Source organism: Anser anser (genome assembly GCF_964211835.1).
Source record: "Anser anser genome assembly, chromosome: 1".
Lineage (NCBI taxonomy): Eukaryota > Metazoa > Chordata > Aves > Anseriformes > Anatidae > Anser > Anser anser.
Window position 1 is genome coordinate 214,836,938 of NC_139720.1, and position 15,948 is coordinate 214,852,885.

General features: G+C 64.3%; 1 protein-coding gene across 1 annotated transcript in view; it reads right to left on the reverse strand.

Annotated features, from left to right (window-relative positions):
- Window positions 1-10,924: 10,924 nt before the first annotated feature.
- ARAP1 (ArfGAP with RhoGAP domain, ankyrin repeat and PH domain 1) overlaps window positions 10,925-15,948 on the reverse strand; it is a 40,356-nt gene continuing 35,332 nt past the window's right edge. Inside the window, exons 26-32 of the mRNA XM_083820502.1 lie at window positions 15,266-15,615; window positions 14,642-15,225; window positions 13,657-13,707; window positions 13,034-13,097; window positions 12,772-12,927; window positions 11,627-11,665; window positions 10,925-11,445 (exon numbers count right to left, since the gene is read on the reverse strand). Coding sequence (XP_083676628.1) covers window positions 11,648-11,665; window positions 12,772-12,927; window positions 13,034-13,097; window positions 13,657-13,707; window positions 14,642-15,225; window positions 15,266-15,615 — 1,223 coding nt within the window. The 3' untranslated portion in view covers window positions 10,925-11,445; window positions 11,627-11,647. The remainder of the gene's footprint in view (window positions 11,446-11,626; window positions 11,666-12,771; window positions 12,928-13,033; window positions 13,098-13,656; window positions 13,708-14,641; window positions 15,226-15,265; window positions 15,616-15,948) is intronic.

Here is a 15,948-nt window from a genome sequence, read left to right on the forward strand (position 1 = left end):
TCTGCAGATACCTTCCTCACAAAGGGCCCGGCACCGCCGCCGCGCCGCTCTCGGAGCCGCAGACCTGGAGAGAGCAATTTGCTCCTTGAAGCCTGCTTCTCCCCCCGGAGGAGCGCGGGTGCAGGGGATTGCCCCTGGGGTTTCCAGCCCCCCCAGGTTTCCCTTACGCCTGTCTCTCGAGCTCCCCTGGGTGTGCATACATCCCGAACGAAGCCTTCAGGGGAGCGGGGAGGAGGTGGGGGACCCTTTTTTGACCTCTCCGTGCTCTTGTGCTGGGGGTTGCATGCCTGCGGCGAGGGGCTGGGAGGTGACCCACAGGCGTGGGGCTGGTGTCTGGGGACCTCTCCTCCATGTATCTCCATTTGCTTCCGCAGATTTCGGTGCTGTGCAGAATTGCATCCCCTGCCGAGCCCCCAGTGTGCTCAGATGGGCCTGGGGGGTACCAGGGTGTAAGGGCGGCAGGGGGAGGATGGTGCCTGGCAGCTCGCTCCAGCCCAGGCACCTCAGCTTCGAGCCATGCCCATGAACCCCTCTCTCAGCCCCGACCACCAGACACCCCGTGCTCGCTGCTGGACGTGGCCCCCACAGGGATGGGGATGTGGCCACAGCACGGTCAGGCTTAGGGGGGGGTCCCGCTGCTCAGGAACGTCCCCATCGGAGCTCCCTTCCAGCAGGGAAAAACTGCACTTTTCCCTCAAAACGCATCGTGCCATCGCCATCTGTATTCCCACCGAAAGGAGCACTGCTCTTGTCGTGCCGGCAGAAATTTCTGAAAGAAAGTCCCACTTCAGCAACCCTTTTCTTTTCCCCCATCCGATTTTCCAGCTGTTTTTCCCAGCGCACCCAGAAACCCAAGAAGTCTTTCAGGGAGGGAAGAAAATGATGAAATGGAGAAAAGCTTTCCCATTTTCAGTGACATTTATCACGGGAACAGAAAAAGAACAGAAAACAACACCCAGAGGAACCTGGCGCACTGTTTTCATCGCAAGGTCGGTACAAGCTGTTCTCAAAAAAGAAATAAATAAATAAAGTGGAAAGAAATCCTCAATGATCGGGAAGATGATTTCCCGCGCCAGCAGGTGGGGGGAATCTGCCACGAGTGGGCAGGGAAAAGCCCCCCCAGTCCTCACCCAGTGCTTCCAGCCCCAGCTGGGGGGTCCCACTCAGGGGGGCGTTTTGGGTGGCCCCGGGGGTCTGCCGGTGGTCTGCCATCCCCCCCCTCCGGTGGGCAGGGCGGTGATGTGAGGCACGCAGCAGCCTGCAGCTCCTGCTAATGAAAAGATCCTCGCAGCAGATAGGGAGGGGAAATTAAAGCAGCGTGGTGGGGAAGGGCGAGCTGCGGGAACAGCCCCCGGCTGGTGAGGGCAGGGTGTTGGGGGGGTCAGCAAACCTGGTGTGGGGCTCCGGTCAGCGCCCCCCTCCTGCCTCCCCAGCACGCACACCTATTTTTAATTTAATTTTAGCTCTTTTTCTGCTGCCACTCTGTCCTACAGGGGCCAAAATCAGAGCCGAGCATGTGGTGCTGGCTTGGCCACCCGGAGCAGACATTGCATTTGCCACCACCTGCCCCGGTCCCCTGGCAGGGGCTGGAGAACCCCAAAAGCTGCCTTGGGTTTGGGGTTGGAGAAGGGCGGCCAAGGCTGGGTCCTCCTGGTTGTAGGAGGAAGGAAGCAGGCACATCCTGGGGGAAAAAATCTGGATTCTGGTGTATGAGGTGTCCCCACACAGGTGGGAATGGGGATGGGGATGGGGATACGATGGGGATGGGGGCGGGAAGGGGAAGGGAAAGGGGATAGGAGTGGGAATGGGGGAAAGGGTTGGGAAAGGGGAATTTGATGGGAAAAGGGATGGCAAAGGGATGGGAATGGGAAGGGAATAGAATGGGGATGGAATGAGATGGATATAGGGATGGGGATGGGATGGGATGGGGATGGGGATGGGGATGGGGATGGGGATGGGGATGGGATGGGGATGGGGATGGGGATGGGGATAGGATGAGATGGGGATGGGGATGGGGATGGGGATGGGGATGGGGATGGGGATGGGGATGGGGATGGGGATGGGGATGGGGATAGGATGAGATGGGGATGGGGCTGGAATGGGGATAAAGATGGGAATGGGATGAGATGGGGATGGGGTTGGAATGGGGATGGGATGAGATGGGATGAAATGGGGATGGGGATGGGGTTGGAATGGGGATAGAGGTAGGGATGGGAAGAGATGGAGTTGGGGAGGGATTTACAGCACTGCTGGCTCCAGCTGGGTCCCCGCATCCCCCCCCCCAGCACAGCCTGGAGCTGGCAGGAGCAGCAGAAGGGTGGCTGGTCCCATCTCCTGGGGCCACATCCAGCGCTCGTCAGCGAGCCTGCCCTGAAGCCTCTCGCAGCTTCCCCTGCCTGGTCACATCTGTCAGCCGAGCTGCGCGGCGCAGACAGGGACCCACGGGCTTCATCGCGCCGAGACTTCACTGCCAGTGCTGGCAGTGGGGAGCGAGCCGAGGGGTGGTGGCATCCGTCCCCAGGGACGATGTGGCACCCAGCCCTGGGACGCTCGTGGGACAGTCCCGGCACAGCCGCCCTGCACAGACCTGATCCCCAGGGACACCTCTGCTGGGGGACATCGGCACCCCCGCTGCCACCGTGCCCTGCTGGCAGCACGCAGGGGCCTCGTGCTTGGCTCCTCGTGCTCAGCACCCTCCTCACCCCTCCACCATCCGCACGCTGGGAGAAAACGGGGGCTAAAAAGCCCCACGCGGCCACGGGAAAGAAGCGAGACTGGGGTGAAAAAAAAAAAAAAAAATCAAATGAAATCAGCAGCGTGCCCAGCCAGACGCGGGGACGTGGAAATTAGCAGCGTTACCAACCGCCCCCTCTGCGCGCGCGCTGCCTCCCCCAGAGGGGCGCAGACGGGGATTAGCTGTGCGGGAGGCAGTAATGGATTGCACAAAATCAATGCCAGGCAGCGGCGGGGGCTTTTGTCAGGCGGTGACGAGGCGCCGCACTACACGCAGCGCTGCAGATAAGCGCCGTGCCGCCGAACAAGCCCCGGGAAGCGCACCGGTGACCCCCACGCTCTGCACCAGGGACAGACACTGAGCCCCCGGGGTGGGGGTCCCGCGGGCCAGGGGCTGCGCGGGTGTTTGGGATGGGTTTTCTGGGGCCATGCAAGGACTGAGGCACAAAACCTGGTGTTCGGGGCATCCGCAGCTGCAAACAGCAGGGCTCGGCGCTTGGCTTCTGCGGGATCCAGGTGTGTTCCCTCCTGACGTATTGCTCCTGTGCCTGCCCCCAAAACAGCCAGGAATGTCCCCAAAGGACGGTGCACGGCTCTGAAACCAAGCTCAGGGCACTCCATCCGCGTTTGCCAAACAGAAAGCGAACCAAAGCTTTTTTGCTCCTTTATTTTTCTCTGTTTGGAAGAACCAGCAGGTGCTGCCATGGGAAGGAGCCAAACGGGAGACGGCAGCAGCCAGACGGGCTGCCTGGGAGGAAAGTCCTCGCTGGGGGGGTGGTGGTGAGGGTGTCACCCTGCGGTGACAGTCCTGTTCCCTGCTGTGCTCGGGGGCTTCTTGTGGTGGGGATAAAACAGGGCTGAGATCTCAGGCAGTGGTGGGAGGACTCAGTGCCCACCGGGGCTGCCTGTGGGCACAGAAGGGACCTGGTGTCCCCAAGCATCCCTGGAGGATCCCACACGGGTTGTGGATCAGCTTCGCTGCCCTTGCTGAGAGCTGGTGCTCAGCCCTTCCCTCCCGTTAGGGTAAGGCACAGTGGCAGTGTGGAGGTGATCAGGGCTGTCTGGACACAGGGACAGGGACATCGGTGTCCCCTGGACCAAGAGGAACGTGGTCCCCACCGCAACACCGGACCCTGCCTCTCCCTGCCAGCACACGGGGGCTCCACACCCTGCCCAAGCCCCCCCCGTGCCCCCCGCTGCCTCCTGCGGCCATCCCAGCCTCCAGCCCCTTGTCGTACCCCTGGCAGCTCCCCAAACCCACCCGGCCACCCAGGGACTGACCACCCTGGCATCTCCCCAAGCCCACCCAGGGGCTGGCCACCCCGGCATCTTCCCAAACCCACCCAGGGGCCAATCACCCCAGCCCCCTGCACCCGCCGCCTCCTCCCCTGCACGACGCAAGGCTAAATCCACGCGAGTTCGCAAAGTGCCGCAGCAACAGGTGCTGCAGCACGGGGTCTGCCACCGGTGGGCCCGCCGGGGACACGCGGCACATGGGGCTGGCACGCCGCCGCCCCAGCAGCGGGCTGCGAGGGCTCGCAGGTAGCCATGGAAACCTCCCGGCGGGATGCTGCGCAGATAAATAGCCAATTTAACGTGATTCTCCTCAAAGAGCTGTTTTTTTTTGTTTTTTTTTTTTATGATTAAGTCCCACAGCTTTTTTAGGTTTTCCTCTTTTTCTTTCTTTCTTTCGCGTTGGATTCAAGGTCTGGGAGGCGCCGTGTGACGGTGACTTGCGACACCTCTTTGTGTCAAAAGCAACAAAGCAGGCTGAGTTTATCCCGGCGGTGACAAACATGGAAATGTGAGTTTGTTCCCAGCCTGCGTGTGCACGGGGCTGCTGCACACCTGGGCGCTTGTTTATCCCTGTGCCCGTGCACGTGCCCGAGTGTGTGCATGTGCCCGAGCGTGCGCACGCATTTTGGATGCAGGGGCACGAGCACGCGTTCTGCCTGCGCATCCTGCACCCGACATCCACGTGGGAATTTGCAAATTGTGCACGTGTGTGCACACACGGGTGTGTATCCGTCTGTGTGCTCAGCTCAGGGTGTCTGTGGGGATGTCCCCACCAAGCCCATGTCAGCTCCCAGGTACGATTCCCCCCGAAATGCCCCGCAGCCGGAGGAGCAGCGGCCAAGCAGGAGCCCGGGCTCTTTCTTCTCCTGAACTGGTGTCGAGAGAGAAGCTGATTTATGCCCCGAGTTTCAGTCTGTCATTTGTTCTTCTCCTCCGAACGATTCTCCCCTTTCCTCATTTTGCTTTATGATTTACTTCTCCTCCTAGCCTCTGCCCTCGGGAGAGCGCTGGCACCGCTTTCTGCGACAGAGGCAGGGCTCGGCGTGGCGCTGGGCTGCAGCGAGGAGGGATGCGGGTGCTCCAGGGGGATGCCCTTTGCTGTCCCTGTCCCACACCACCCACCTTGGGCCACCAGCTCGCCCTTCTGCCACCGGCAGGCCGCCTGGGGCATCTCAGTTAGGATTCGGCCTGCGTCGGCCAGGGGAGCTCTGGCCATCAGAGCGGCCGGGGCCCCGTGGTCAGCACCGGTGTGTGCCGTGTCGCTGTGCCAGGATGTCACCCAAAGTGCCAGCGCCAGCCCCGTGCGGGGACACATCGGGGACCTCTCCGCGCTGACAGCGTCGCTGCGAGGCGGCTGGGGCGGGAGGCGATGCCCGCGGGGAGATTGAAAGCTCTGTTATTTTTAAATAAATGTAAATTGCCGTCAGCTTAACGGAGAGAGACAAGGCGAGCTCCCCCTCGCAGACAGCGCGACAAAGGCGGGTGGGCGAAGAGGAGCCCGGTGCCCACACGGCTGCCTCCCCCCCCCCCGGGCGCACCCAGGGCTGTGCCGGAACGAGGGCAGCGTGGAGCAGCAGCGTCACCTCTCAGGGAGCCACAGGGGTGACAAGGGTTGGTGACCGTCCCCTGCGAGGGCACAGCACTGGCCTGGCTCCGTTCATGCCCTGGGACGCGCCTTCGGCACAGAGTAGCCCCGGAATGGTTTTTGCAGGGGAGAAAATTTAATTCCCAGGTTTAATCGCTGCCTCTGCCACCTCTGCCACCGGCTCTCCTTGGGCTCGTCTCCTTGCCCAGCGTCCTTCCTCACCCTGCACGTCCTCGTCCATCCTCCTCAGCTGCCTGGTGCAGAGCCCCTGACGCCCACCCCAGCACCTCGGTGCAGGGGGCTCAGCACCAAGCCCCCAGCACCGCCAGCACCCCAGGTAACAGCGGTGAACCCAGCCGAGGCATTTCGCGGGGTCACCCCAACTCTGCAGCCCCTTCTCCCCAGCGCCACGCTGGCTCGGCACGCATTTAGTTTTTGAAATTTCCTTTATTTTCCCTGTTACGCCAGGAGCGGCGTGTAGGCGGCTGATGGAGAGGGAGGAGGCGAGCGTGGGAAGGGGGTGGGGAGCGCGTGGATTGAGGAAAGGTTGCAAAAGGGGGGGGGGGGGGCTCTCCCTGCCCCATCTCTTTGTGCCCCTCTCCCCTTCCCACTGCCGCCAGCTGGAAGCCCTGCTGCCCCTCTCCATGGGATCGGGGGGGTGAGGACCCCAGAAAATAGCGCTGGAGTTTGCATTCGTAGAAAGTTTCTTCCTCCCCATGGAGCAGCCCCAATGGGCAGCCCACGCCGAGCCCATTTTACTGATGGGTAAACCGAGGGTGGGCGTGGGGGGAAGCAGTCCTCCATCCTCCCACCCCCTTGGCTGCAGCAGCGTCCCAACGAGGCCGTGCTGCTCCGGGGGAGGAAGGCAGCGGCCCCACGCTCTGTGCTGCTGGGGTGAAAAAACTGGTGATGGAGAAAAGGCGGGAGGGAGAGAACGAAAAAAAAAATATATGAGAGAGCGCACAGCAAAGCCCGTGACAGTTTAATGGGGCTGCTGATGAAATAATGACTGTTTTAAAGTCTGCTGGAGTGTGGCTGTGCCTCTATTAAATCTGGGAGCTGATAATCCGCGGAGTTCATTACCATGTTGGGGAGAAAAGCAGCCGCTCGGCGGGACGTGGGGATGGGGTGCGGGGTCCCCGTGCCGGTGCGTGCCATGGGCACGGCTGTGCTGGCACGGGGGGCGCAGGGGGACGGCCCCCACGGGTGTCCTGGGGCAGCTGCAGCACCGCAGCGGGCACCTGGGCTCCCTGCACTGCCCCGATCCCTCTCAGTTCTCTGCCGGGGCCAGGAGTGTGAACATGGGGAGACCCCGAGGGGCAGGTCAGGGGGGCGCAGAGGTGTCCGCCCCAGATGCATTTACACGACACCTCCCCAGTCCCCAGGGGCCTTCAGGGCCGGCCAGCTCGGAGGTGCTGCATGCTTGCTGCGTGCCAGGGAGGTGCCAGGCACTTTACATAACTTGGCAAGCGGCAGCAGCACCGCGGGCAATGGATCCCCCCCCCCGCACACCCAGCCCGGCTGCGAGCGCAGAGCTGCTCGCCCAGGCACCGCCGAGGGGGTGGCAGCGTCCTCCCCCTGCGCCTGGGCACCAGCGCCCACGTGCAGGGCGGCCCCCTCCTCTCCCCTGCTCACACCTTGAGCCCTTGTGCCTCCGGCCCTCACAGCTCCACTGCCCACACCTCCAGCCCTCGCACCTCCAGCCCTTGCACCTCCAGACCTCACACCTCCAGATCTCACACCTCCAGCCCTTGCACCTCCAGCCCTTCCACCTCCAATGCTCACGTCTCCAGCCCTTGTACGTCTACTGCCCTCATCTCCGCTGCTCGCACTTCCAGCCCTTGTGCCTCCTCTGCGCACACCTCCAACCCTTGCACCTCCAGCCCTCACACCTCCAGCCCTCACACCTCCAGGCCTTGCACTTCCAGCCGTTGCACCTCCAGACCTCACACCTCCAGCCCTTGCACCTCCAGCCCTTGCACCTCCAGCCCTCACACCTCCAGCCCTCACACCTCCAGGCCTTGCACTTCCAGCCGTTGCACCTCCAGACCTCACACCTCCAGCCCTTGCACCTCCAGCCCTTGCACCTCCAGACGTTGCACCTCCAGACCTCACACCTCCAGACCTCACACCTCCAGCCCTCACATATCCAGCCCTTGAACCTCCAGCCCTTGCACCTCCAGCCTTCACACCTCCAGCCCTTGTACCTCCAGCCCTCGCACCTCCAGCCCTTACACCTCCAGCCCTCGCATCTCCAGCCGTTGTACTTCCAGCCGTTGCACCTCCAGACCTTACACCTCCAGCCCTTGCACCTCCAGCCCTTGCACCTCCAGCCCTCCAGCCCTCACATGGGCAGCGCTCACCAGCCCAGGCTGGTGGGAGGCACTCAGGGCTATTTCAGGGGGGACAGGGACGGGCTCACACAGGGTGCTGAGCCATCATCCAGCCTGCAGGGAGGAGGGGGTGGCATTGCTGGGAAAAGCAAATGCTCGTGTTCAAACACACCCACAGCAACTCTGCGCTTTCTGCCTGCTCACCGAGGGGCCGAACCTCGATCCCCCAGCAGTGCAGGGCCAGCAGGCGGAGAGGCTCAGACCCTCTGAGCAGCCCCTTTCCACCATCAGCCCCCAATATCCTCGTGGGTGCACGGTGTCCCCCCCAGCAGTGACTCTTGCTTGGCATTTACGGACTCTCCATGCTCAGTGCACAAAGTCACTGCTGCTCCTGGCACCGCCGTTACCTGCTCTGGTGTATGGCAGAGGGTGGCACGGCGGCACCCCAGGGACCCAGCCCGTGCCAGGGCCACTGGTGATAGCAGCACGAGCCTGGAGCGTGCCGAGGGCTCCGTGCACGCCATGGAGCAGCGCCGGGTCACAGCCTGCGGCTGGGGAGGGCCCAGAAATCACCCTCACATGCCGGCATGCCGGCGGTGTCGGGAATTTATTAAGTTGTTTGCAAATGACTCTGCGATTAATCACTTGTCTGTGCAAGGTATCACATGGCGCTCGCCTCCGCGGCTCTATATATAGAGGGGAGGTGTAGGTAGGAGCCATCCATCCCGCTCCTCGGAGACAGGCTCTTGGCTGGGCTTCCTCCTGCGGCGGGGCCAGCTCCAAGCCGGGGTCAGAAGAAGGGGCTGCAACACACCCAGTCCCCCCTGCACCCACCCCGGGTCCCCCGAGAGCTCCAGCTTTGCGGTCAGAGGGGCTGGGTGAGGGGCAGAGCCCCCCCCGTGTCCTCCAGGCCCTCCCAGGTCAGGTCCCCGCCAGGTCACTGGTGGAGCCCACGTGCAGGCAGGGAACCAGGAGGGAGATGAAGGGAAAACCAGATCCCGCCCTCGTGGGTCCCAGACCTGATGGGAACCATGGTATTGACGTGGTTCAGCCCCAGCCCAAACCACGACCGTGGTGGCTTTCAGGATCTGCTTGCGGCACCAGCCAGCCTCCGGCACAGCCCCAAAGGCCAGAATCAGTCCTCAGAGTGAAAAGCCCAGCTCGGAGCTACCCGGAGGCTCTGCTCCCCTTTTTGGGTGCTGCATTGCTCTCCTCCCCACCAGCACGTGCAGACCTCAGGGGCACGGTGCACCAAGCGCGCGGTGCAGGAACCAAATGTACAGGCAGGCGGCGAGCACACGAGCAGACCACATGCATGGTAAGTTGCAAATATGCACTTACAAATGCCCTATGTGTGTGCAGACGAGTGTGCATGCCAGCTGAGTGCAGGTGCTTGCAGACACCAGGCGTGTGCAGCCACCAAGCACGCTGCAGACGTGCAGCCTGAGTTCACACGCAGACCCCGAGTGCACACGCAAAGCCAGCCCCACGTGCACGCGCAGACGTGTGAGCCTTGCAGACGCTGAGCGTGTCTCGCAGGCACCGAGCACATGCTGCAGACCTCGAGCACACGTGTGGGTGCCAAAAAAATGCACGTGCAAACAGCGGCTGCTGTGCCGACACCGAGCACACAGGCAGGCTCCAAGTGCACGTGCTCATCCCGTGTGTGCAGCACCCGCAGCTCTGCTCCCGGCCGTGGGTGCGCAGCTCTGCACGCTCCCTGATGCAGCTTGTGCCAGCCTGCATCCCACCGTGCTGCTCCTCTGGGACCTCAGGGACCTCAGGGACCTCAGGGACCCCTGGCCTGGCCTGCTCTGGGCTCCTGTGCTGGAGGCATTGCACCTGTCTGCATCTCCTGGGTGCTGAGTTCCGACGTGGAGGTCCCCACGTGGGGTCAGTGCAGGGAAATCCAAGCCCAGCTGTCGGAAACAGCCTCTGACGGAAGCCCAGCTGGTCTGGGGGCGAAGAGATCCTGGCACAGGGCAGGAGGGGGAGCTGTCCTGGAGACAGCTGGCACAGGCAGGGGCCTGTTTGGTGCCATTTGGTGCCAACTTGGGGCCGCACAAGCCCCAAGAGCCATGTCCCCACTGGGAAACTCCGAAGGGAAGGGGTCCCCGAGGGGTGACCCCAGCTGGGAACACCCCTGGGTGGGACAAGCCCTGGCCATGCCCAGCCCTCGGCTGGCTCCTGTGCCCCCTTCCCACCCCCTGGTGTCCCTGCGCCCCGGGGCTCTCGGTGCCACAGAGGTGCCCTGTCCCCGTCCCCATCCCCATCCTGGCCACAGCAAACCCTGGGAGCTGAGCTTTTCTCAGACTCATGTTTTGGGGCTGCTGCAGGAGTTAGGGAGGAAATAGCAGGGCTGGCTCCGAGGAGCCACCGATTCCCACATCTTCGTGCAGCAGCCAGAGAGCCCAGGAGGGACCAGGGGGCGTTTTCTGGTGGCGGTGACATGGGGTGCCCTTTGGCTTTGTCGTTTACCAAGGCTGTAGGAAAGTCCAAGCACAGATTCAGAAGGCATTTCAGCAAAACAAGAGCTACAGACCCCTAAAGTGCTGCAAGAATGGCGGCCACAGGCAGTTTCCCCTAAAAGCAGAGCGCACCCAGATCCAGCTCGCCGCCCTCCAGAGCTCGCCCCAGGGCGATTCCAGGAACAAGCCACCACCCCCGGGCACATCCCCAGGGCCACTCCATTCCTTGCTGGCACAGCAGGCGGGATGCTGACGGTGTCCCCCCAGCCCCTTCCCCGGGGGATTTTGCCTTCTCCCCTCGCCTGGCGGCTGGCTTTGTCCCCCCACGGGTGGTGGACGTGCCGCGGGGAGGTGGGCGCGCTCTGGCTGCCGTGGGAGGTGCTGGGCAGACACCCGAGCACCAGCATCGCCCCATCCCCGTGTCTCCGGAGCAGGCACCCGGCCCTCCCAGCCCCTTGCAGGGTGAGGGGTGCTCCCCCCCACCCACTAAACAGACCCGGACACCTCCACACGGCTTCCCCCAAAATATTTAATATCAACAAGATGTGGTGCCAGGACGGGGGCAGCTCCAGTCACCCCGCTGCCCCACGCCCCCCAGCCAACAGAAGAGGCTGGAGCCGGGGGGGGGGTCCGTCCAAACACAGCCCTCCCCAAACCCACCCTGCTGCCCTGCCCGGCACGGGGAGGGGGGGCGCGGACCCCGGGGCTGGGCCACCGGCTCTCCAGGAGCGATGGGGAGCTGCGGGGCGGGGGCTCCGCGCATCGTTTTATAGGAGGGATTTAAAAACAGAGGGAGGAGAAGGAGGGGAAGGACGAGCCCCCTGCTGCGGGGTGCCCGGCTGGGCGCTGCCTCCCTGCCCGGGGCTCGGAGCAGCAGCAGCAGCCGGGGTGGGGGCGGCTGGGCTGGCCCAGCCTGGTTCCCCCCAGGGTCCGTGGCCACTGCCCCGCTGCTGCCGTGTCCCCTCCCGGCTGCCCGCGGGTCACCGCCACGGTGTCGGGTCCCCGAGGGCTTCCCCGCTCGCAGATGAACCTGGGGGACAAGCAGAGGGTCAGGGAAGCGGGGTGGGGGGCACTGCTTGTGTCCCCCTTCTTGTTCCACGCAAGGCACAGCACGCGTTCCTGCGGGCACCTCCGCGCACCCCGTCCCCAAACCCGTGTGCCGTGGTCACCCCGAGCCAGCGGCTGCCCCCCCAGCAGCAGCAGACACCCACCTGCAGTGTCAGGCCTCCAGCTCAGACGTTTCGGAGGAGCTGGGGACAGGGAGAGAGCGGAAAGACCCCGGTTAATTCCCCACCGCCTGCATGTTCAGGCATCACCAGCAGCTGGGGATGTTCGGGGGAGAAAACCAGGGAGCAAGGGGCACCAGGGGGTCTCCCCTGCCTCTCCCCTGGGTGCTGGAGGAGCAGGAGAAGGGACACACTGGGTTTGTCCCTGCTCCGTCGTGGGGAAACCAGGGCAGCCGTGCCTGCCAGCAGGGCAGTGTCACCCCACGAAGCCCCCGTCCCCACCTTTGGTGGCAGGGGGTGACCCGAACCATTTCTGAACCTGCTGGCAGGACACAGCCGCATGCTCTGGCACCAGCAGGTGCTGCCCACCACGCCAGGCACCCCGGGGTGCTGGCCCCTCGCCCCGCACCACACCGACCCCTGCTTCACGGCCCCTGGGGTGCAGAGGCAGGGGCAGGGACCACGGGTGGGCGCACACCGCGAAGCGCAGACCGGAGCGAAGCCCGCGGGGAGCATCCCCAGCAGAGCAGCCCCACTTCCCAGTTATAAACCCGAGCCAGGCTGAGGTGGGGTGCACCCCTGGCAGACAAACCGTGCCCTCGGGGCACCCTCAGTGGCACAGCCGAGGATGCCCAGTTGTCCACAGGGGCGCAGCCAGGCGCTCAGGTTTATAACAGCAACGAGGACCCGCAGGGTGCTGGGCAGCTCCGTGCTGCTCCCACAGGCCCCGTGGCTGAGCGTGGACACCCCAGGCGTGGGGGGGACCCCGGCACACAGCAGCCCCCCCGGCAGGATGGCTGGTGTGGGGTCCGGCAGCGAGAGAGCAGGAGGGGAGCTGCTTGGTGACCCAAGGGCGTTCCGGAGACGTGGCCCCGTTACCGGGAAAATCACCGGTCCCGCAGCAGCCCCTCGCCCTGCATCACACGGTTCGGGGCACCCCTGCTCCCAGGACAACACCCCCCCCTATACACACACCCCACCCGGGGGCTGGACAGGGCACGGGGAAGGGACAGCCGCCCCCAGTCATCCCAGTGTCTCCCGGTAGGGTGACGCTGTTCCATAAGGGTCCCCTCCCCCCCACCCCGTGTGATGCAGCGGGGCCGCGGCCCCGCGCCCCCGGCCTCACTCACGGTCAGCGGGTCAGTAGCGAAAGCAGCCACACTGTTCCTCATCTCGCTCTCATTGCCGCGCAGCGGGATGAGGGAGATGTTACCCAACCTGGCGTCCTGCTGCGTCCGCGACGCCCGCACCTTGCAGGTCTCCGAGGGCCACAGGGCGCCGCCGTGCTGGGGACGGGGCACGGCACCGGGTGAGCGCCGGGGCTGCGGGAACCCAACGGGGGGGGGGAAGGGGTCCCTACGCCCACGGTGCCCCCCCAGGGCTCGGCATTACCTGCACGTGGAGGAAGGTGGCGAACCACTCCCGCAGGTCGGCCTGGGTGTCACAGCACAGGTACCTGCGGGGACAGCACCCACCCGTGTCAGGGACGTGCTCCTGTGGGGTTGGGGGGCACCCGGCACGGTTCGGGGTGAGGATGGGGACCGAGCACTGCTGCAGGGCCCGTTTTTAGCCGGGTGCTAGGAAGCTGTCTGGGCCCCGGGCTGGGGGTGTCGGTGGGCGTCAGGGGCTTAGCAGCAATGCAGCGGGTGACAAATTACTGGCACAGTCATTATCGAGCAGGTGACACCCAGAGTCTGCTGGGGAAACCCCCCAACGTGGCGCGGGGTGAGGCGCAGGCAGCCCAGGGGTGCTCAGAGGGGCTGGAGCCACCCCGGGGGGCAGAGATGGACACAGGGGGGCCGAGAGCTGCTGCTCTGCATGGGGCCCTATAGACCCTGGGGACTGAAGGAGCTAGGGACGGGCAGGGGCAGGATCCGACCCCACTGGCATGCAGCCTGCGCCAGGGCACGGCTCTGCTTGCGGAAATCCCCATCTGCAGCCCCCGCGGCCAGTGCAGGGTGTCCGTCTGTCCTAACACGGGGATTTAGCATCCCCCTGCCCGCCCCTGTCCTCACCATTGCTGCTTCTCGTGCTTCTCGTTCTCGTAGAAGACCGTAAAGCCCCAGCTGGAAGGGGAGAAGTGAAAGCATGAGGAACAGCCTCCCGGAATTCCCTGCCGCAGCTCCAGGCACATCAGGTTTTAAAGCATCCCTACAGCTACCCCCAGCCCTACAACCACCCCATCCCTACAACCATCCCATCCCTACAGCCACCCCCATCCCTACAACCATCCCATCCCTAAAACCACCCCCAACCCTACAACCATCCCATCCCTACAGCCATCTCCATCCTACAACCACCCCCATCCCTACAACCACCCCCATCCCTACAACCACCCCCAGCCCTACAACCACCCCCAGCCCTACAGCCATCCCCATGACTACACACACGCGTGCACACTCACATGCATGCACGTGCATATACAGTCACTCTTACACACACACGTATGTGCAAAGACGCATGGCACACATTTGCACACACGTGCACGTACACATCTGCACAGGCACTTACACACATGTATGCATACGCACATGCATACACACACACATGCACATGTGCATGCACATGTACTTAAATGCACACAAGTGTGCATGCACTCACATGTATGCACGCACATATGGACATGGATGCACACGCTCACAGGCACACACATGCACACTTGCATGCATGCACACACACATGCACAGACACGCACACATACTCTGACATGGATGCACATGCATATGTGGCACGGAGGCACACTTACATGCACGCACACACTCACGCACACTTGCACACGCACACTCCGGCCTCCACCTATCGCCTCCTCCCTGCCGTGCCACCAAGGGTAGGGCAGGATGGTGACGGGTCCCCGTCCCCACGCTGGCCCCAGGCTGCAGCCCGCGTCCTGCGAGGCTGCTCTGACATCTGGTGGCAAGACGCACGGCCACCAGGAGCCGCGTCCCCACAGCCACGGTGCCCCTGTCCCCGGCAGCTGGGCACCAGGCGGTGCTCGCTCACCACGTTGGGGGCCGGAGCTTCTTCTTGATGCCCAGGTAGACCCTCAGGTTCCTGACGGGCCACTCCTTCTCCGGCTTGTGGCTCTGCGAGAGAGCGCTGCCTTGGGCTCCGGTCCTGGTCTGGGCTTGCCAAGGGTGAGGGCGAAGCCCAGGGCGGAGCAGAGGCCACAGCCCCAGCATCTCCCAGGGCAGAGCCCCCAGGCAGAGGGGACGCGGGCAGGCAGGTCCACAGGCATGGGGCTGGCTGCCTTCGGAGCTGGGAGCACCATGGGACGTTTCCCAGCAGATGGCAGCCTGCGACGAGGCACGGCCGCGTGCTGGCCCTGCACTGCCACCTCTGCAAATGTCCTGCTGTGGGCACGGCACGGCACGGCACGGCACGGCACGACACGGCACGGCACGGCACGACACGGCACGGCACGGCAGGGAAAAGCAAGGTGCAGCACAGCACGGCATGGCACAGCATGGCACGGCACGGCACGGAAAGCAAGGTGCAGCACAGCACGGCATGGCACAGCATGGTGCAGCATGGCATGGCATGGCATGGCGCAGCACGGCATGGCATGGCATGGCGCAGCACGGCATGGCATGGCACAGCATGGCACGGCGTGGTGCAGCACAGCACGGCATGGCACGGCATGGCACGGCACGGCGCAGCAGGCAGGTGCCTCCCCAGGGCCACTCTCACACCCCTGGGGCGCAGAAGGGAGCCCCAGCTCCGTCCCCACCGCACACCAGCCAGGGAAACCCTGCCCATTGTCACATCCTCTGCATGCTGACGGAGCTGCACCTGCACTGGGCAGCCCCCAAAGGTGGGGGGGATGTGGGGAAGCCCCCCCCCCCCCCCCGCCCCGGTGCCCTGCTGCCCCCAGACCTCCCGGTGCCCCCAGACCTCCCGGTGCCACTGCTCTCTCGCCATGCCCCACGTGGTGGCACAAGCCATGCTCCGGCAGCGTGTGGCACGGGGGGGGGGACCTCAGGGCCCCCCCTTAGCATACAGGCGGGTGACTTACAAGGGCCTGATCCAATGCCCGTGGGATGGTGGCGTGAGCCCATCCCATCCCCTCCGTGCTGCCCCCACCGCCCCGTGCCCAGCTCCTGGAGCAGAACCGGAGAATAACGGGGTGCCAGACGGTGCGTCCCCAAGGCTGGGGGCCACCCAGAGCTAACGGGGAGGGACGGCATCGCACCGTTTTGTTAACCACCCCCCCCAGCACGGCCGGGGCTCGGGCACGGAGGGGCGCACATCGCCCAGCATGTGCCGAGAGCTGCAGGATTGGATTGGGGCCGGGCCCCGGCAGCCTTGTA